General features: G+C 41.0%; 3 protein-coding genes across 6 annotated transcripts; 1 reads left to right on the forward strand and 2 right to left on the reverse strand.

The window, feature by feature from the left end:
- Window positions 1–297: 297 nt before the first annotated feature.
- Window positions 298–7,611, reverse strand: LOC109634435 (TRPM8 channel-associated factor homolog). 4 transcript variants are annotated; one of them, XM_069533927.1, is made up of 13 exons: window positions 7,421–7,551; window positions 6,426–6,509; window positions 5,481–6,146; window positions 4,966–5,182; window positions 4,435–4,726; window positions 3,755–4,056; window positions 3,430–3,604; window positions 3,045–3,136; window positions 2,655–2,862; window positions 2,116–2,352; window positions 1,257–1,480; window positions 992–1,105; window positions 298–836 (listed from the first exon to the last, which is right to left on the reverse strand). In XM_069533927.1, the coding sequence occupies exons 3-13, from the start codon at window positions 6,125–6,127 to the stop codon at window positions 594–596; spliced, it is 2,751 nt and encodes a 916-aa protein (XP_069390028.1). In that variant the 5' UTR covers window positions 6,128–6,146; window positions 6,426–6,509; window positions 7,421–7,551; the 3' UTR covers window positions 298–593. The 4 variants fall into 4 exon arrangements, with proteins under 4 accessions (XP_069390028.1, XP_069390031.1, XP_069390032.1 ...); XM_069533930.1 differs by lacking the exon at window positions 7,421–7,551 and adding an exon at window positions 6,886–6,974; XM_069533931.1 differs by lacking the exon at window positions 6,426–6,509 and having other exon boundaries at window positions 7,421–7,611.
- pnkp (polynucleotide kinase 3'-phosphatase) lies at window positions 7,543–14,750 on the forward strand. Its single transcript, XM_020107925.2, has 17 exons — window positions 7,543–7,836; window positions 8,824–8,870; window positions 9,129–9,407; window positions 9,507–9,812; window positions 10,287–10,366; window positions 10,679–10,736; window positions 11,103–11,210; window positions 11,301–11,372; window positions 11,614–11,662; window positions 11,875–11,945; window positions 12,089–12,181; window positions 12,530–12,626; window positions 12,723–12,784; window positions 12,913–13,022; window positions 13,891–13,978; window positions 14,065–14,132; window positions 14,248–14,750. Exons 1-17 carry the CDS (start codon window positions 7,716–7,718, stop codon window positions 14,366–14,368), a joined length of 1,830 nt encoding a protein of 609 aa, XP_019963484.2. The 5' UTR covers window positions 7,543–7,715; the 3' UTR covers window positions 14,369–14,750.
- LOC109642964 (complement C2) lies at window positions 14,747–21,853 on the reverse strand. The gene is made up of 19 exons (XM_020107924.2): window positions 21,689–21,853; window positions 21,461–21,576; window positions 20,834–20,981; window positions 20,537–20,722; window positions 19,243–19,416; window positions 19,007–19,105; window positions 18,709–18,851; window positions 18,227–18,368; window positions 17,961–18,095; window positions 17,513–17,617; window positions 17,242–17,379; window positions 16,957–17,066; window positions 16,741–16,867; window positions 16,343–16,490; window positions 16,105–16,178; window positions 15,871–15,962; window positions 15,625–15,757; window positions 15,219–15,268; window positions 14,747–15,136 (listed from the first exon to the last, which is right to left on the reverse strand). The coding sequence occupies exons 1-19, from the start codon at window positions 21,738–21,740 to the stop codon at window positions 14,954–14,956; spliced, it is 2,355 nt and encodes a 784-aa protein (XP_019963483.2). The 5' UTR covers window positions 21,741–21,853; the 3' UTR covers window positions 14,747–14,953.
- Window positions 21,854–21,935: the final 82 nt, after the last annotated feature.

Consider the following 21,935-nt stretch of genomic DNA (forward strand, 5'->3'; position numbering starts at 1 on the left):
CTCTTGTAGCCAAAGTGCTGATCATTGTGGGAGCTAATGGGTTTCTTCATACATTTTAAGGTCTCGACCTTAATGTTATGATTTGGTGCTTAAAATCGAATTGAATACCTTTTATTTCCATTCATTTGTTTTTGCCATGTGTTTTGTGAAGCATTTTGTAACCTTGTTTAGATAAGTGCCATACAAAAAAAGATATTGTTAAAAGTTATTATTAAATCTCCCTGTAGAAATGTTGCAACTTTTTTTATGCCTCTTATTAATCACACAACAAGAAAGACAGTCAGAATTACCCATCCATTGAAAATCTTTTTTTATATTAGACCTGGTCTGACTGAAGAACATTCAGTATAGAATTCAGATGAAGTTTACTAATTCACACAGAAGCAAGACATTTAAGAGCTGTAAATATATGATCAGCTCTATTAAGTTTTAAAATATATTTTTTAGCAGTCTTAAAATATTAGATGAGACATGGTGAAATGCATCAACTATACATACAAGACTCAGTCATTGAATATCCCACAAATACCCAAAATCAGATAGAAGCAGTTAGAACCCATATCTCTACACTTCAATCAGCATCATACTGCAGTTCAGTCATATTGAGTCATGGGGTGGTCACTCCAAGCGGGCAGGTTGGAACATTTGTCTTCTGTGGCTTGTTCGATGGGCCAACCCCAAGCCTTGAAGAATCCAGTCAGGTTCATCCCCACAGTCTGGGAGAAAGTCTCGGCGTACAGGTTCATCTTTCCTTCGTTGTTTCCGGGGAAGTCGCTCATTGTGAGGTAGGCAGCAAACACCTTCTTAAAGGCATCCCAGCCAAACTTATCCTGGAGCTACATGCAAGGAGAAAAGTGTAGAGGGAAATGTAAGAAAATTGCTGATTTGGCTTCGAGTCTTTCAGTGCTATTTATATTTTTGTGTGCCTGTGTGTGTGTGGTTTTGTTTCAATGGAATATATTAGGTGTAATACAGACAAATTCTCTCTTACCTGCATATATGTCTCCAGGGCCACCCACATGTCCCAATGGCTGAGTTTCCTGCCCCCCTTAGCATACTCCCTTGCTCGACAGTTTCGGTTTTCCAAAGTCATATTTGGGTGAGCCTGCATTGAAGAAGATGATTGAGAAACAATATCATCTCCATGAACAGCTTAATACTTCTCTAAATGAAAGATATAAAAGAGCTGCTTTTTGTTATCTCTATGAATATAAAATATATCATAAACACACAAAAACAAAGCAAATCTACTCCACCTTTGCTCTGTTAATCCCCAGCACCTCTTCATGCACATACACTGACCAGAGGTTGCATGTACACTCTGTGGTGTGTGATGGGAACTCCCAGCAACCTCTCTGCTGGTTGTGTCCCAGTTCATGGATGTGCCCCCATATTCCGTTTTTCCTGATCTGGTCAACACTGACCATTTCAGCTGCAGCAGTGCTGTGTATCATTACAGGGTAACCTGCATGCATCCAACCTGAGCAGAGGAAAATCAAAGGTTCAGTGTGTAGAATTTAGTGACATCTAGTGGTGAAGTTGCATGTTGCAGCTGAATACCCCTCACTTCACCCTCCCCTTCCAAACATGAAAGAGAACCTGTGGTAGCCTGTAGTTGTCATAAAACCTCAAAAGGTTTTTAGTTTAACTGTAAAAAACATGGCGGCCTCTGAAGAGAGGACCTGCTCCTGATGTAAATGTAAAGTATTTAAATATAAAGGGCTCATTCAAAGGAAAAGAAAACACTAATTGGTACAATTTAGATGAAACACGTGAAAACATCACAAGGATTATTTTATATTCACTTCCTGCCAATAGACCTACCTTCTACTTACTTCTACCTAAATCTAACCTGCTGCACCTTTAATGCTGATTGGGTTTCATAGGTATGGTAGAGAAACACTGTACAACATGTAGTCACATCACAGCACAAAATGCACACCTCATTGTAGTTCTGTTACGAAACTCAAATTAACACTCACTCTAACCCGGACCCTATTTGAGTTGTTAACATTTTTGAACAAATAGTTTCTGCTCTATGATGCTTTTGATCCATTATGAGTTGTTATTGGCTCAATTTCCTTGGGAGTCATTTACAAATTCAAATACACTTACCATGGGAAATCTGCACATCGGCTACAAAGCGTTCTTTGCGTGGAAATTTGTGTGGTTTTGCAGCCAGGTCAGCAATGGCCCTCATCATTTCATTCCAGAGTGCTGCCAACTCGTCGGGGCGATCCAGGTCCCGGACCACTTTTGACGGCACAGTGAGGATGATGTTTTCAAACTCCAACTCTGCCCAGGGTGAGGGAGCAGTGCGCAGCAAGGACCATTCTGCTGCTGTTGTCACACCTGAAGAAAACAAAGGGTAGGCATGTCAAATTTCCCATGCTAGGAAGAGTATAAAAATTGAATTATCAAACATATATATAAACTTGTATCATGACTCTGTCTATGGGTTCTTTAAGAGTCTGAAAATACCTAAATAACATTATATTTTATAATAATAACATTATCTTACTCGCCCTGAATCTCAAAACAACTATATTTATCCCGTACTGTAGGGGACTAAACATCTTCCATTAACCCCATGAACACACATAGATGCACACATTGGTAAACACATTGCACCTTTCAACCTCTAAAGCACTCACCAAATTTGTAATATGGCGCAGGTACAGCCATCTGCACAATGATCTGACCCTCCACTTGTGCTTTGGCAGGGGCCACCAGGTAGATGAGTCCACCCCAGAGGTTGCACACCTGCATCATCTCTGCAGTTATGGAAAATTGTTCATGGACGCATGGTGCTCTCTTCAACTCTGCATGATTCAGTCTGTCTGTCTGACAGCCTATCTGGATCTGAGGAAGACAAGGAATATGGTTTACTGCTTTGAAGACGTGGACTATGGAGCAGTAACTATATTCTTCTGTGCATGAAATTGCTAACAGTCATTAACAGGCCTACTGAGTAGAAGCAAAAAGGTGCTTCACTTCAACAAACTAATTAATCCTTGATGTCTTAATGGCTTTGTGGGCTGTACCTTCCATCCACTGTTGACCATCTCTGCTGGTATGGCAATGTAGGTCTTCATGCCAGGAGAGAGGTAGAGACCTGTACTGATCCACTCCCAGTCTAACACACACACACACACACACACACACACACACACAAAGATACAAAAAAAAAACATAAACACAAAATTTGCTTTTAAAAACAAAATAAAGGAAGAAGTAGTTAGATAACATATCAGTCATTTTATTTATCTCTATTAGTTTTTATTTGTGCTGCTGCTGGTCAGTGCCTGGTCTTAAATGTCTTAATCTCAGGTTAAGAAGGTGTCACATTAACTAACTTCAAGGTATGTGCAATAGTGCATATACTGTATACAAGTTGATCTCATAACATCTTCATATATTTGGTCTCACCTGATGTATTAACACTGATCTGGATCCTGTGGTTATAGATAACTGGCATCATAGGGTTATCCTTAATGAGGAATGGCAGGAGAGCATCTGGATTCGGGCAAACCTTATATATCTCTGTGCCCACACTGAGGAGCAGGTGGTCTTTGGAACTCCTTACAGGACAGCTGTCACACACCTTGAAAGAAGACGAATCACACATCATGCTGATCTCTAGCTGAGGATTAATTGTCATATACATCATATCAGATCTATAGTATATTGCTCTGATGAAAGAGCTTTGTGCTGCTCTGTTGGAACATGTATAGAGTCAATTTTGTCTACTCACCTGTGGCATGCCGGACCTCACTACAATATCAGTGAGGGCAGACAGAACCTGTGCATAGAAGGAGCAGTCATGAGCCTTCATGGTCAGGTAGGTGGAACAGTCTGAGCCCAGCTTTTTCAGAAGTTCCTCTTCATGCTTCGTAAGTTGTTCGCCTTTGTTTACATGTCCAGCAAAGCGGTGCAGAAGGTGGCGGAAGTTGTAGGTGTCTTTGATAGCCTGGCTGGGTACAGGGGCCTTGTATACAGTCCCTCCGACTGTTGCTCCCAGCAGGCTCAAACCCATTTTGGTCAGGATCTTGTTCCCTGAAATACATTGGAACAAACATGACTTGACATCTTCTGACTTGATATGGATATTCGAAGCACAAATATCAAGTAGAAGCCTATTAACAAGTTCATTGCGGAGGTGTTTTTCCGTTGGGTAGCCCTAACCAACACAATGAAAACCCCCTACATTGTTTTTGTGTGTGTGTGTGTGTGTGTGTGTGTGTGTGTGTGTGTGTGTGTGTATTTTGCTATTGTGTCTCTCGCTATGAGGAATTCATTGTGTGGGGATATTTTAAATTGTGCCTTACATGAGTTAATACCTGATACACTAACATGTGAATTTAGACAGCAGAAGGATGTTAGGATGCATTATGTTATGTTATCATGAACTTTGCAGATGGTGCATTATCATACCAACGAACTCTGTTAATGGGTTTTGTCCACAGTGTGTCTGTGCCCAGTACCAGGCATGTCCACCAATCAGAAGGCCTCCTCCCTCTGCCACAAAGTCCTGGATTTCCTCAATGTGATCACCGCGGTATGCTGTGCACACAAATACACTCAGGTCTTTCCTGAAGTCTGTCTTCTCACACTTTAGCCCTGACTTGTTGAGGATTCCAAGGGCGTGATCAGGCAATACACCAATGACTCCATTCCGGCCTTCATCCAACCAGTGAAGCGCATTACTCCAAAACTGAGTCATTGGCTGTAATGAGAAAAAAGTTTTCAAAACAGAAATGTAGTTAATCAACAATGATAAGCATTCTAAACAATAAACTGCTGGTGACCAGAAACATTTAACAAGATATAAATGGAAAATAATTATATCTACTGTCTCAAATAGATCATACTATGTACACATGGTAATTTTATACCTGCACTTAAATGCTCATTTCAACTTAAAAAGGCAGAAATACTTAGTCGAATCATTAATGTAGACTTTACCTCTCGTGCAAGAATTCCTTCATGAGAAATCACAATGACCCGTCCCTGTCCATAGTAGGCTCCTGCCAGGAACGGCTGTCCATGCTCTGTGGTCCCAATGGGAAAGGCCAGAGGGCCATGGACCAGAACCTCAGAAAGTACTCCTCCCTGTGGGAGGTCGAACTCTGGAACCCCCTTGAGTAAGAACTCCAAGTCATCCTCAAAATCCTTTCCGTTTCTGTATTTGAAAGGGGGGATGTAAAAAAGATATATGTGACAGTTACAGTGAGTTCCAGAATTTTAGGAAGGGACCAGTCACTGTTTTAAATCTTTTTATTTTTCTTAACCAAAACCTTTAAAGGATGAAAAATAATAATATGAATTTGCTATAAATGTGTTTTAACATAATAATGATTATAATTAATTATTATTGTAAATAACATCATAAATTTGCTGAAAGTTTACAAATTAGAGTAGTCACTTTACAAAGTAAAATCTTTCTAAATGTGCAATAATTGGGAAGTGTATACACTCACACTACAGCCATCCAGGAGGATGGGATTTTGGGATAGACAGGCAGGTACTCTGCATCACCACGATGATCAGAGAAGTAGATCCCTGCCACACCAGAAACCTTGTTCCCTTCAAACAGAAGCAGCGTGTTTTCTTTAGGGTGACTTGCAGCCCAGCTCCACGCCTGACCTGCTATTAACACTCCTCCTCCAGCTTTCATAAATGCCACTAGATGCTTCTGGTCTGCACCCACACTGTAGGCATCTGTCACATACACACCCACCCCCAGATTGTCACTAAAGGCCCCCACCACTTTGGTTTGGAAGCTAGATTTGCTGAGCTCATCAGCGACTGAAGAGACATTTTTGTGGACCCCTACAGACAGGTTGTCGGATCCATCTCCTCTCAGCCAGGTCAGAGCGTTCTCTACAAGAGCTGGGAAGGTCGACAGGTAATTCTCATGACCCAGAACTACAATCCTTCCCCTGCCGTACAGAGACGCAGCCATCAGGGTCTGGCCTTGGCTGTTCATTGCCAAAGGAAAGGCATGGTCTCCAATCAGGACCAGATCGCTGGGAACACAGTGGTCACGGAGGTCCAGCTCTTTCAAGCCTCTCATCAGTGACATGTAGGCAACCTCATGGTGGTTTTGCATGGGTTGGTTGGACATGGTGAGAATGTTTGATGCCCTGAAAATGTACAAAGAGAGTGGAGAGCAGGAAAAGAGTTGACTCAGACACAATACTGACTTCGATAACATATTTATTTAGTTAGTCTGTACTGTGGGGGATAATAGATTATTTCTTTAAAAAAATCGGATCCATTACAACGTCACTTTGATTCTACAACTGGAGACAAAAAAATATTAGGTACTCGACTTGGGTTGACAGAGACCAAAGAGTTTGCAATAATTACTGAAAAGAAAGAAGGAAAGAAAGAAAGAAAGAAAATAATATAGTTTTTTTTACCTGTTAAAGAGTTTCTTCTTGTATTATCAGACTGCTGCAGACACCAGACGGTTTTCCAGACAGCCACTCTCATGCAATGTATATCTGACCGGACAGATGAGACAATATAAACGAGAGAAGGCAGTATGGGAGTGGGTATTTAAGGGCAAAAACAAAAAGAGGAGTGACTTCAGTTACAGGCTGTTAATACCAGCAAAGAACAAACACCAGCACATCTCTGCTAACATTCTCAGCGTGTGAATAATAAACTGCTGGAGATACACCCTGAATGACAATACATAAGAAACCTGATTTTCCTGCTGGCATGGTGAGGAAGCAAATGAGTTGATGTTGACACAACATTTTAGCTGTGAAATCAACCACTCAGGGCATCTGTGTTTTTATGTCTTAAACAAACTTATGATGATTAATATTTTGTAGAGAATGTGTGTTTGCATTTGGTGTATGTGTGTTCTCATACCTTTGTGAGGACCATTATAAGCATAGACTCTACAGAGTGACATTTTTGGAAAGTGAGGACATTTTGACCAGTCGTCACTTTTTCATTGGGCTGTCTGAGGGTTAACAATGTAAATGCAACATTCAATTTACGATCATCTAGATAATATTCAAAACACCTGCCTCTATAAAGTATATATCTATAACTATACATCTACAAACATCTATAAAAACTAAATACACATGTAAATAAAAGGAATCTCTCAAACAGGCTTGTTATGATGAACTCAGAAAAAGAGAAAGATTACACACATCACAATAACATGAAAAGAGGAGGAACAGGTGATTACACATATGCAGGAGTCTGTTACACAAAGAGACATTTAGTCTGAGAGTTTATCATCTTGTCCTGACTTTTCCTCACATCTGACTTTTCCTTTTTAAATCGTTGCTGTTCGACGCTCAGTCAAAACCGGAACTCCTCAAAATAATATTGAAATAGCATTTATTTCCCAAAACACCGCAATAAATGGTTATAAATAAACCAACAACTTTACCAGGCGTGTATCTTTTACATTCGTCGCACAGAGATATGAGTCGCTGTCAGACAGAGGGTTTTACAAAGGAAACCGGAAAAGAAAGAGCGGAACCATCGACTTGGGCCGGTTTCTGGTCGAGTGTATTTTTCGAGTGGACCGCGGGTACAGCACTCAAACGACTCCCACTCCTTAAATGGAGAAGTTGTGATAAAGTGGCTACTCGAGTAAATTCATATTTATTACACAGTCAGCGAGTAACAGTGTGAGTCCGCGCCACCGTCAGGCTGAACGCGGAGCTGCTGCGGTCCCTCGGATGTCGTGCACGCTGGTCGGCGCCTCCGGGGCTCGGATCCCTCTGCAGGATGGCCGGGCTGTGATTCTGGGCCGGGGTCCGCAGACCGGGGTCAGCGATAAGAAATGCTCCAGGCACCAGGGTGAGGAGGGGTTCATCATCATTCAAAGAGTTCTAAGTGCTCAAATGTTTGGGAAGAATTGCTTTAATTACTCAAAGTTAAAAATTGGTACCAATTCAGTATTAAACACATTATAACAACCAGGAAGAAAACGGATTCATCCAACTCCAGCTCACTGAGGTTAGTAAACCAGCATCCCTCTGTGTGAGACTCAGAGTTGAGTGTCATTATGACCCCAGCTTTCTAATAAAGAGGGCAGAGGTAGACATAGAGTCTAAAATATTAGTCTATCAAACCATTAATGTAAATCTATTTGTTTTAATATAATTAAAAGTTGTTTTGAGTCACTTTTCAAGATTTCAAACTATTTGCATAGAGTGTACTTCTTTTTCTTTTTTCAGTGATCATCTTGATTTGTATCTTTGAACTAATGACAGTAACACAACAGTAATACAAATGTGATAAACTGTTCACCATTAACTTTGCAGGACACAACGCTAAGCTGCCAGTTTGTTAGGTACGCCTTGATAAAACAGATACAGTCTAATACTATAGATCTGCAATAACTGGCAGGGTGAGAAGGCTCAAACACAAATATCCATCCTGAAGATTATAATTCTTGTTTAAATTGTTTAAGGATTTGTTGATTCACCTGTGTGGTCATTTTTGGGGACACGGTTAGTTGGGTGTTTAAACAGTGTTGTGTGAATACAGAGAGATGTTTCTTCCCTCATTGATATGCAGCAACCCATGTTTACACATTTAGTCTGCGTGTTTTGTCCAAAGGTCCAATGCCCAAATGCTTTAAGTTAACCAAGAAATGAAGCAAAAAACAAATTGAGAAACTGGCATCAGTTAAATTGTAGCATAAATAAATATAAAAAGGGCAATTAATCAATTTTTCATTTAAAACTTTAACTTCTAAATGAACATATATATCAAACTGTATATGTTTGTGTGTGTGTGAATATATGTGTGTGGTGACACTTACCTTTGTGTTTCCTCCAGTGAAAGTGGTGGCTTGCTATCCAGACAAGGATGTGGTTGTTACTCAGGTATGAAAACAAACAGATGTGTGTCACAGGCTCACAGCTTATATTTATTTAGTCTCCCTGTGAAATTCTCAGGCTAGAAACACCACTGCCAGAATACACTGCAAAAGATGCCACAGAATATTTAATATTTAGCATTTTGGCACTGCACAATCAAAATGTCATTGTGCGACTCTCACTCTCTTGCCTTGACTGCCTAGAGTCATAACCCCATACAATGCCACAGTACTGTGTTGATACATTTCCTATTTTGCTCCACAGCTTGGTGCCAATCCCAGTTTCCTGGATGATGAGCAGCTGGGCCGAGGTCAGTCTGGTAAACTCACCCATGGAGGTGTTCTCTACCTGGTTAACCACAACCATCCATTTAAACTGCACTACTCTCTGAGCTCCAACGGTACAACCTCCAGTGCTGCACAGAAAATGCTGAAAGCCACAGATAAGACAAAAAGAGGAAGGAACGAGAAAGAAAAAGAGACACAGTCAAGTCCGGCACTGAAACGCAGTATAAAGGATTTCTTTCCTACCTCCCCCACAAAGGTAACACAGTTTTCACTGTTCTAATCTATCTTGATGTCTTTTTTTTTTATATTACAATGATAGTGTCGGTGATAGTGCAGTGTTTTTTTTTCTGTTCAGTCTTATAAAAGACAACTGAGCCCAGAGAAGGGGCAACCTGAGGTGAAGCGCCAAAGGATAGATGAGGAGGTGACAGGTGAATGGATGAAGGAAGAAGAAGAGGATGAGGAGGAAAGACTGGCAGAGGAAAAGCTCAAGCAGCTGCAGGAGTTGGCAGAGAAGTCTATGACAGAGATGAGTAACAACCCCCACCCTTCGTCTTCGTCTTCATCATCATCATCGTCAAAGGCCTCTCTAAAGAGCAGCTGGCAGCTGATCGGCAACCTGATGCTTTACACTGCTGCTGGAGTCAAAGGGAGTGACAAGGTGGGGACTGTTTCAATGCTAATGAAGTTTGTCTCTATCCAAGTATTCATCTTTATCAGCACTGTGACACAGCATTGTAATAGGCTAAATAAACGCTGTGTGGGTTTTATATAATAAAAAAAACACCATTCACCCCAGAGTAAGTTATTTTCATGCAGGATTGATGAATTCCAGCTTATGAATTGTGATCATTTGCTGTTTTTCTGTATTTTACATCAGTGTGAACTCATCTTTGGGTTAGGACTGTCGATTGAACGAAACAAGATGGTGAAATACAAAAAAAGCAGTGTAGCAGTGACAGTGTAGAAGACATTTTGTTTTATTTTTTGATATTTGATATACAAAGCATATCCATTATTGATTAGCGCTTTACTGACATCACCTTTTCTCATATTTTATAAGTTGTTAAGATGAGGAGATCATCCAGCGCCGGTGAAAATCTCTGAATATTCCTCTTCTTGTCTCCACCTCCAGATTGCTGGGTTTGACATAGATGGCTGCATCATCACCACCAAGTCTGGGAAAGTCTTTCCTACCGCACCAGATGATTGGAGGTATGTTCACGTGTTTGCTATAGCTAAGAATAGTGATCATTAGGTGTCTGTCAATGAGGCTAGAATAAAAGACTGTCTCACCTGGTGCTGACTGGCTAGTTCTGGTATTGAACTTTAGCTTGAGTGTGTACATATGTGTGGTTTGAACTCAAGGATGCACACTATGATGGTGAATTGGTTAATAAGTCTCTTCTCTCTGCACTCTACACACACATCACACTCTTTACTCACGTGTGCTTACTCCTGCTCACCAGCAGATTATATCTCACTTCTACAGGATTTGTTGTAATCATTCTTGTGTTTGAATCCCAGGATTCTGTTTCCAGAGATTCAGCCCAGACTGGCCACTTTGCTCAGAAGAGGATATAAGGTGAGAAGGGAAAACACAGCAGCTGCTTATAATACCTCGTGCACTTTGCAAGATTAAAGGAAAGGCACATTTCAACAACGAGGCATTTCAAAATGATTCACATAAAATCTAAAAGGCATCATGTCAAATTGCAACATAAGACGAAGTACATGGCTCAGGAGGTAGAGCGGGTTGTCCACCAACCAGGTGGTTGGCTGTTGGATCTCATTCCTCTTTAAGTGTCCCTGGTCAAAATATTAAACTCCAAATTGCAGCGATTGATGTTTGATCAACAAGTGCTGCACATAGATGCACTGTATGAATGTGTACAAGTGAATGGGTGGATTCACCACTTGATTTATTCTGCTAATGCTCTCCCCTTTGTAGGTGGTGTTCTTCACAAACCAGATGGGGATCACTAGAGGCAAACTGAGACCAGAAGTCTTCAAGTCTAAAGTTGAGGACATACTCACCAGGCTGCAGTTACCTGTGCAGGTTTGCTGGGCTGTAAATTGACTCATAACCACTTAAGTAGATATATTATGTAAAGCAGAAATTTGGATGCTGCATATTTCTGTGTTTCAGGTGTTTGTAGCCAGCGGTCCTGGTATCTACAGGAAACCAGTTTTGGGAATGTGGAACCACTTGTGTGAGAAGGTAGCCGTCAGCTGAGACACATGGACACACACACACGCCTGTGTAACTAAAAAACCACACCTCATTTCCAGCCTTTGAGCTGAGGCTGACAACACAAAATATAAATAACACTGACTACACTGAGTCATAGAAACTGCCCTGTCGTCATTCCTCATAACATTATTTACTGTTGTGCCTGCATGTATGATGGTGTATGTGTGATTTAACTGAAAGAATTGTTGCACGTTTGTCACCTGCTCAGGCTAATGATGGTGTCCCCGTTGATAAGACAGCAAGTTTTTATGTGGGAGGTGAGTAGAGTCATGGTTGTGACTGTCTGTGTTGCACATATGTTACATAAGCTATATAAACTAGATTTTGAAAAGAAAAATTCTGTTATTTTCTCCTAATTTTAGAAATGTGCTTGGTAGGCACACTATTAATTGCCTGTTATTTAACTTTAATTATTATTTTATCTATTATCTGACTAATCGGGATCTAATGGCTTAACCTGTGTGCTCAGATGCCGCGGGGAGGCCTGAAAACTGGGCTCCAGGGAAGAAGAAGAAGGATTTTTCCTGCAGTGACCGACTGGTGAGACTTCTTAGTCTGGTTAAGTTTGACCACTTTGTTGACTGTTGCTTCTTTGAAGTATTGTGTCATTAAATAAGTCTGGTGTAAAAATAATCTATTATCAATATGTGTAAGTGTAACTATTATTGTCCTATTTCTTGTAGTTTGCTCTGAACATGGGGTTGAAGTTCCACACCCCAGAGGAGTACTTTTTGGGCTGGAAGAGCGCCCCCTACAGCCTGCCTGATTTTGACCCAGTAAGTACAATTACCAATTTACCATGAACAGTTTTTTTTAATGTATTAAGTTGTGTTGGTATTAGCTCCATGTTGAAAATTACTGAGGGGAAAAAATTAATAACTTATGAGAACTAATAACTTATTTTAGACTACGTGTTATTGTAGAGGGGGATGGCAGAATTTTTTTGGAAGAGTATCAGGTCCAGACATTTTCTCTTGTTTTTCGAGTCTATTCTGAAGAAAGAACTACAAAGACTTTGATGAAATTGCTTCTTTTGTGGAGGAGGAAATGCATGATAGTGTTTTCGATAAAGTTTTGTCTGCTTCTGTATTTTCGTAAACTTTTTCCTTCGTCTGAATCGTCAGAGGAAGCTCGACACGGCTGACAGGCTGTACGACCCTCCATCGGCTTCCCTCACGTCCAGCAGGACAGAAGTCATTGTTGCCGTGGGTTTCCCTGCTTGTAAGTGAACTTGGACGGTTTATCATGTTTAGATTTTCTGTTCTATCCTCCCGACAACACCCTTCTCACGTTGTTTTCTCTTCTCTTTCTCCGCAGCGGGTAAATCCACTTTCTTCCACACCCACATCATTCCACATGGTTATGTGTACGTCAATAGGGTGAGTGCATACGAACAGGACTCCAGATGATGTTTCTTTTTTTTTCCTTGATTCCTTGATTTAGAGTTTTTATGTTTCATCACAGGAACAATAGATTGATCCTTTCACTTGTTTTTATAATGCGTCAGGACACACTCGGGTCATGGCAGAGCTGTGTGTCGGCATGTGAGCGTGCTTTGAAGGAAGGCCGGAGTGTTGCTGTGGACAACACCAACCCGGACCCTGAATCTCGCAAGCGGTAATGCAGCAGTGTTTCATCTATATTTACTATGAAGGCGGATTATCTGTGTGTTCCCTCGACTGTTTGCATCTCTAGCTCCACCTCACTGACTTCTCCTTTAGACAAACAAAAGCATCAATAGACAGTCGTGCAAGAGAAAAGATTAAAGATACACAAACAGATGAGAAGGGTTTTCCTTGTTGTCTACACTGAGCTATGATTTATGTGATTTGAAGGACAGTGTTATTTGTAATTGTGGCACTGTACCAAGAATGACACAATAATAAAAAACTGAGAAATGACCCACAGACATAGGAATACTGGAATCACTTACCGGAAAGAAAAAGGTTTTAGTCCAATAGATGATGTAGTCTCCTGGAGACACACCAGCGAATTTCATGGAAACATTGTCCAATCCACTTCCAGTCTTTTTTCAAGGAATCGTACTAAATGGGTGTATTTAATAATCTGTGTATTCATTATGTATTGAAAAAGAGAAACTTTGCATAGTCTAAATTCACGACATGTTAAATGAAACTTTCAAGTCTGTTTTGTTTAAATTTCATTGACAGTGTACAGCTTATGAAATTCAAAAATTCAGTATCTGAGAATATTTAATAAATTATGAATTTTTACTAAGATCAATCAAAAAAATTGGGGATTTCTGTCCCACTTCTGAAAAGTCTGTTCCTTTATGCAGTCAATACTTGGTCAGGGCTCCTTTAGCACAATTGACTGCATCAATCCAGTGTGGCATCTGAAACATTTTAGTTTGTGAGAAATGGGTCTAGAATATATAAAATTTTCACTTTCTTAAATTTGCTGCTTGCTTGCTTGTGAGTTTGGTTTTCTCCGTCCTTGTCTCACCTAATTCTGCATTTTCTAGCTATGTGGACGTGGCCAAAGCGGCAGGAGTGTCCTGTCGCTGTTTCCACTTCTCAGCCTCTCTGGAGCAAGCCAAACACAACAACAGAGTAAGACTGGTCTCTGTACTCTGGTGTGCTTCATCTGGTCACAAAGTGTGTGTTTGTTGATGTTGTTTTGATATTGTTTTCGTCAGTTCCGTGAAATGGCTCCGTCAGAAAGCAAACACGCCAAGGTCAACGACATGATTTTCCACAGCTACAAGTAAGCTTTTTACCACACTGACTCAGTGCACTTTGAATCCTGGCTGTAATAACTTAACAGACTTTATCATCAGCTGTGCAATGTTTTTCTGAGTCTGTGTCTCCCTCTGGAACAGAAAACACTTTGTGGCTCCTGCTCTCTCTGAGGGATTCTCCGAGATCCTACAGATCCACTTTGTCCCGGTCTTCAAAGACAGCCAATCAGAGACCCTGTTCCGACAGTTTTCTGAGGGCTGATTGGACGGTTGGCTGACCTGCATCTTGTCTGGGATCCCCACTGACCTGTTCACCTTATATGCAATAAGTGTGTCTCAATTCAGGGGCCGCTTGCTTTAGAAGGCTGCCTTCGTGCACCGCATAGCCTCAAAGTCTGAACCGAAAAGAGACGATCTGGTTTACAGAGGATTGAAGGATGCAGCCCCTGTATTAAGACACAGCTTTTATGGCTTAAGGTCTCTAACTGCACACTAAGAACGGTGATGTAGTCTAGACTTAGCGCAGCACAGAATCAGGAATTGTACAGGAATGTATGATATATTCATGTATGTGTCCCACGACCTGATTATGCATATACGTTTTATATGTGTTGTTTAGAAAGAATAAAATAGATAAAAACACAGTTACATTACTTTTATTTGTTATCAGTGATTTGTTAAAAGAAAAATGATTTCCAAGTAAGCTTACAGTCAGGAAAATCATTGCTATTCCATTTGATTATGACGTTTAGTTGTAATTATTCCCATATGTTGTGAAGTAAGTAATTATAAATGTGCATGATCTCTGTTATTATTCCAAGTGGATCCCTGCAGATTCTGGATCCTCTCAGCTGACGTCGGGCAGGAACTGAATCTGCTCACCCAGATGCTGTTTCAGCCACGGCACAATGTGGAACAGGTCGATGTGAAAGTCTCGAGCGTCAGGAGGCGGTTTGTCGCTGCTGAACCCTTTCACGGCTGGGTTAAGTCGGTCACAAACGTCTATGGTGCCCCAGCTCACGACCCCCACCTGGGGATGAAAGCAGGAGAAGAGTCGATGTGATAGTGATTCCACTTTGCATGATCAGGCTCTTATTAAAGAGAATACTGACCTGAAAGTAGCGCTTTCTTTTTTGCAGAAACAGCGATCCGCCAGAGTCACCTTTATAAAAAGAGACAAAATGTAACTCGTCAAAAAAAACATGGGTCATACAGCTGGTTTCAGACATGACCTCCTAAGAACGTGGGAGAATTGGGCCTGGACTTTCTCCAGAGTTTGCCTTTCACACTTGTACAACACAGCAGGAGATTAATCGCTTAGATGCATTCACGACATCACAGAAATAACCAGAGCAGAAACGTCATCAACATGACCCTCGGTCGTGCTGTGTTCTCACACCAGCTTCTCTGGACTTTCTGCAGACTTTATACCCATAGAGCCTTTACGGAGATTGTCCAGAGGAACTTTGGGATTCAGTGCATGTCTGAAGCTATACAGTGAGTGTCCAGAGTCAAGACCTTTGCAGGTGACAGCATCCTGAAATCCAGAGCTGCCTCCAGAGCAGAGCAGTGTGTTGGGTACGTAATCTTCCAAAGTGACATCGGTGGGGTCTTTTAGTGTCTGCCTGGCCTTCTCCACACAGCCAAGCCTCTGCAGACAGCCAAACACAGTGTAGCAGGATTTACATTTTCAACAGATCTATGTCCACCACATCTACATCTGACCATAAGCATGAAACATAAAACGATGATTGCAGCTCTCACCCTTCCCTTCATCTGTAGGTGTGTTTGTTTGCGTTGCGAGTTCTTATGGACGAAAAACACAGCGGTCTCCTCATGGGACAGTAGTTCATTTCCTGTATACAGTACAGACATTTAACATCAGGAGAACCTATTTAGGATTTTAGCCAGATTTATTTCTTAAACAGTTTGTATGTCCTTGTATTCATGATATGAATTCTTCTGCTAAACAGACTCATGAGTATAAAGGCCACATACTGTGCTGCTGACAGGTAGAGTTGAATTTTTTCATGGCTCTGCTGGCTGGTACGGTGCACGGCAAGCAGATAGGTCTGTTGAAATAGGACACACCATCACTGTTTGTTAGCTGTATATGTTTTTCCCTTGAAAACACAAGGACAGACAAGAATACACAACTCACACGTCCTCCATGACATAAATATATGTTTACCTATAGGTGTATCCCAAGAGGCTGATAGTTGAAGACTTTTCTTACCTGGCCTTCCAGGAAAGGGGGATACTCTTGTTCACGTGTACTAGAGCGACGTCGTACTCGTAGAACTGGGATACATTTCTGTGTTTGAGTGCACTGATGTTATACTTGGGGTGAATGATCACTTTGCTGGACATCACTCTGCCGTCACCTGGGAACCAAAGAAGCCACTTGTTGCTGAGGGTGTAAACAGTCACAATGTTCTGATGCAACTAACACTGTCTCCGTGTTGATTCGTTAAAGGATAACATGCCAAAAAACGTGATTTTTAATCAAGATCCTTAAATTTATCAAAGTCATCAACCTTAAAACCCCAGAAAAAAACCTCAACAAGTGTTTTCTTTTGTCAACCCCCAATGGCCCACTTGTCTCCAACAATATTGTCCCACATTGACACTGACCGTGTTCTATGTCCACTTGGTAATTGATGCTGTCCGTGCTCGCTTTGACAAAACAGTGAGCAGCTGTCAGCACCCAGTTCTGGCTCACGATGGATCCAAAACATGACTTCTTAGGTCCCCATACAGACTGTAAGGGTGCATGGTGTTACGTGTGTGTGGAGATCAGCTTGAAATAAAAACTCTTGTATGATTTCAGTGAGTGTGCAAAGCTCTCACTGATTTCAGAGTGACGTGCCAGGGCTTGGTGTAGACAGGTGTCGCCCACGTTTCATCTTCCCAGGCGACGTTTTCCTGAGCAACCCCACACATCGTCACACTCTTGTCACCTGAGATTAGAATTGACTTTTAATAGAAATTAACATGTGGAAATGTCTTTTAAGTCAAGGCATAGTTTTTAAAAGAATGACTTTTTTTGTTGTCATTATGCAGCTGCTCCAAAAGTCTCAGTTATGAAACACTGAGGCAGTTGTTTAAGGCTGAGGGTTGAGAGCAGTCTCTTACTTATGATGCTGTTGAACACCTCTCCCAGTGTTTCAAAGTCTTTCAGGATGAAGACGTGTTGCTCGCCACGTTTCTGTGAGGTTAATGAGTTCAACTCTTCTTTTTTCAACTTGGTCCCAACACCAAACACATAGACATCTGAAAACACACAGGCAAAGATACTCAATGTGTATATAAGCATGTCAAAACACATTACGTCAACACTAAACGTTGCTTTATAAACTTCAACAGTTTTCATTAATTGCGTTAATTTAAAGTGACTTCTTGATACCCAGCATCGTCTCATGTGTGTGATCCTGAGCCGTGGGGCTGTAGCCCAGCAGTTGCCTGATCTGGGCCAGAGCGATCTGAGGCTTGTTGCCTGTGTTGGAGAAACCTGTTGGCAGAGCAACGTGAGAGAAAGAGTGAAAGTTTGAAAAGAGCTCTTATCTTTTTCACTTGAGAAAAATAATCTGTTCTGTTTTCTCAATTAAAGAGATGGAATTAATTAAATGATATTCTGTTTTCATGAGGAAAATAAATCTGAATTAAAAAAGATTTCTTTCATGAGATATTTTACAGTTTTTCAGAATTAACAAGATTTTCTGTTTTAATGTGAAAAAAAATTTAAGTAGATTTTTTCCTAATGAAAGAAAAAAATCTCGTTATCTCAGATTTTCTCAAATGTATGCATTACTCTTCTGAGCACAAGTTTGTGAAAAGCTTTCTCAGCTCCTCACCGTCTGTTTCTATGATGATGATGTTCTGAGTCTCATTAAAATGGTTCTTGGCGCTGTTCTGCTTCATGAAGTTTATCACCTCACTGACACGGTGCAGCGCAGCGTGGAGGTTGGTGCCCGTTTTACGCCCGTGGCCTGTGGATAGAACAAAAACCAAAGAATGAATGATGGAAACCTAAAATGACAAGAAATTCCATTAATATGTTCGTCCATCTTGTTTCTCGACTTCAGGCCTTGAATAAATGAAAACTGTGGCAGAGTCTTACTGTCGTAGTTGAACTCCTGCAGATTCCATATGACGTCCTCAGGGCTACTGCTTATATCTGTTTGTGTGATGTCTACGATGTCCTTAGCCTCGCTGGCAAATGACACCACATGGAAATTTAACTGTACCTCGTAACTGTCCAGCTGAAAAAGAAATTAAGAAGACATGTTTCATGGACTGATATTTATGAGTGTGTGTGCAAATCCAAATAAAAATCCACATCTAGGGAATTTGAATGTGGTTCCATAAGGGGACTGTGGAGCCTTGGCGGCGGTATGCTATTCTTGTGTGCCATTCTACTGGGGTGCTATAAGAATGAGTCGACAGCTGAGACTCATTCGTGATTGGTCGGCCATATCCAGGATACTTTAGATTAATTTCTGTATCTTGTATCATCTTTATAGTTCAACAATATCTGCTTATCTGTTGTCTTTTATCCACATCTCTGTGATTAAAATCAAACTAAGCTCATTCGGTTCAGACCTTTCTGATGAGAGCAATGGTGGCATCCCTGGAAATACCAAAGTCCTCCTTTGTGATGCTTCCTGACGTGTCCAATAAAATGTAGACATTGATGCGACTGCCTGCAGCCACACGGACGGTTCGGCCAAAGGATCTTGTTACTGCTAATACATGGAAAGTAATTTCTTTTAATATTGGAATTGGCTTTATCTTGGTCCTCAGAGTATTTGCTCAACAACCTTTTGTGCAAACAATTAAAATGACATCTTTGTGCATCTGCAAAACACTGGTTGAAGACACAGATACTAGGTGTTCCTACCTTCCTTTTTGGCTTCTGGTGAGACTACGTCCATGATTCCAGCAAGTGACCCCGCCATGGCTTTGGCCACAACACTGGGGGAGTCAAAGGTGTTTGGACCTGTGGCAAAACACAGAGATAGCTCATTGTCGCTGCTTTATATTGATAGTCCACTGCTGTGATAATAACAATTGGACGTTAATCAGATTAGCTGTATTTTTTTTATGTTTATCAAAAGACCAAATTTTCTAAAACACCTTGGCAGCGTGGCGTTGAGCCGCTCCACTCCCTGTTCTCCAGGCAAACCCTTACAGCCGACCCGAGCAGATTCAGACCGGTCTGACACTGGTAGATCAACTTCTCTCCATAGTGAAACGGGCCCCCTGACCTTATGGCCCCCGGCGGGATCCCTGGGTCATCACAGTCGTCAGCTGCATTTAAAAACAGAGAGCCAACAATAAACTAAACGATAGTTATTTTTTAAGGCAACAACAACATTTTGGAATTGGACCAGTGTTTGTGCTACAGGCTCTAGAAATGTTCAGAATCTACCTACTAATTCAATGAAAGTCTGTCTCTCTGCGTGTGGAGCACATATCTTGTGAAGTATTCAACTTCACTTGTCGCTTGTAAGATTTTAATAGATCATTGAGCAGTGCTCTGTAGCGGTCAGCTCCAGAGCTTTTACACAAACTCCAAACAGGCAGGTTTAGATCGAGCACTGCACTAGTAGAACTTGATTTGCAACAGAAGATTATGTGGGACTTTGAAATGATGCACACCATCAGAAACACATTGTAAACACACGTCCTAAAGCACTGAAACATACACTTACGGAGAATAAATGCAACATTCGGTCTGTGACCTGTTTTTTTTTGTCACAGTAAAGTACTGTGTCACGTTAAAATCTGTTCATAGAGATCTTTTGTGTATTCATGAAAAGCTGCTTTACATTGTAAAGCTCGGTTAGTGTGAGCTTAGTGAGTGCGTGCTCTCTCTAAGACTCTATATGCTCAAATACATCTGACCAACTGGGCTCAGGGCCTCACGGAAGTAGATATTCTCAGTTACTCTCCATGGCATGAACATAAGATGATCAAATAAAATATTTATTACACTTAATTAAATCATGATTGTGATTCTGCTTTATCAAGGTTTGCAGTCCTCTGCTTCCCTAACCAAACCAAACTTGTGATCATGTGTAATTATTCCACTTTATCTCATGGGGTTTAGTTTATATCTACAGCTTTTTATCTTAGTGTATTAGCAATGTATTGTTTGATTTTCCAAATGTATTTTAATCACTGGTTATTTGCTTGTTTTTATCGGGTGTAGTGTTCATGGGTTTGTTTTATACACCTAGTTTGGATGGTATGTATTATGCACATGAATATATAAATATTTGTATAAAAAGATCTCTTTGTTTTACCTTGGTTTTCTTTGTAAAAACTGGTTTGGGACATCAGATGAAAAATAACTCATACAGCTCACTCAGTATTTTGTCTGTTGATCAATGAGCCCTGTCTGTATCAAATAAAAAAAACAATATACCATGGTTGTCACAGACAGGTGTGGTTCCTGTCCACTCTCCAGAGAGGGTGCAGTTCCTCTGGGCTGACCCGTACAGAGTGAACCCTTCCATGCAGGAAAAGCTCTGCACTGTCCCAACACGGAACCACTGATCTCTGGGCCAGAAGTCGCCGTGACTCAGCTCGAGCTGAGCCGGACACAACAAATCTAAAAAAGAGGAAAAGAGCAGTGAGGATGGGGAAAGAGAACAGAGGATGCAGGGAAGAAAGGAAGGGTGGAGGACAAAGGACACTGAATACATCAGTATAACAATATAACCTTTGCATGTGGCCTTTGACACTGGTCTGCCATTGACTGCTCTCATCTGCGACCATTCCCCATCAGCCCCACAGTGCCTGTAGCTGACTGGGAAAGGGTATTTTCCAAGGCCACAGTGGTAGGTCAGCACACTGCCCTCCAGCCCCCCCTGTGGAGAATGATGGAAACACATGATCACTTTAGGAGTTAAATAAAGAATTTTGAAGTAAGTTAAAAAAATGTAGTAACTCATTTCACTTCCATTTCCCTTTATAACATCACCAGTAAATAACCTAAGTTGTTCCTCATTTTTACTTGCATGATTCATAGCGTACTTTGTCTTAGTGAGTTTATTGTTGTTTCTAATAATATCACATTATCCTTTTTGGACCATTACAACCAATAGATTAAAAAATATCTGCCTGCTTATTCCATAACTTCACTTAGCACCATAGACTGTTTATAAAATGCTTTGCACACAACGTCCAGCACTCAAACAATAAAAAGTGACAGTATATTAGTACACAAGGAATAATTCTGAAGGGACTCCAGAGCATCAACAAACGATAAGAGAAGAGCCGATTCCACATTTAATCAGTTAATCAAGCAACAATTTCAGCTCTGATGTCCAGTTATTGTTTTTTTTACCTGAGAGTAGGTGACATGTCCGTCTTTGATTATCTCTGTGGTGGAACAGTTGAGTTGCTGTGGATCCTCGTATATGTCATCATCATCATCATAATACTCTTCCCCCTGCAGGGACTCTGACACACAAGAAATAAAATGGACAGACTCATGCACCAAAACCGGCATATGGCACAAATCCATAATCTCATTAAACTGTACTGTAAATGCACACAGCATTGAGATGCTCACCCTCCTGGACCGTGATGAAGAGCAGGATCCACAGTGCTGACTTGACGTACATGACCACCCTCTGTAGCCGCTGGGTTTGCGTCTTTTAGTGACAGAAACCACAGTAAGATTGTCTACGTGCAGCGAGTTGCTCTATTTGAAGACCTATTACCCATTAACACAGCAGCACCAATCAGGGAAGAAGAGATTGAGAAATTTAGGACAGAACACAGATTTGAGTTACTTTCATTTCTGGTTGCACTATTTT

Source organism: Paralichthys olivaceus, chromosome 11 (assembly GCF_024713975.1).
Source record: "Paralichthys olivaceus isolate ysfri-2021 chromosome 11, ASM2471397v2, whole genome shotgun sequence".
In the NCBI taxonomy this organism is placed as follows: Eukaryota; Metazoa; Chordata; class Actinopteri; order Pleuronectiformes; family Paralichthyidae; genus Paralichthys; species Paralichthys olivaceus.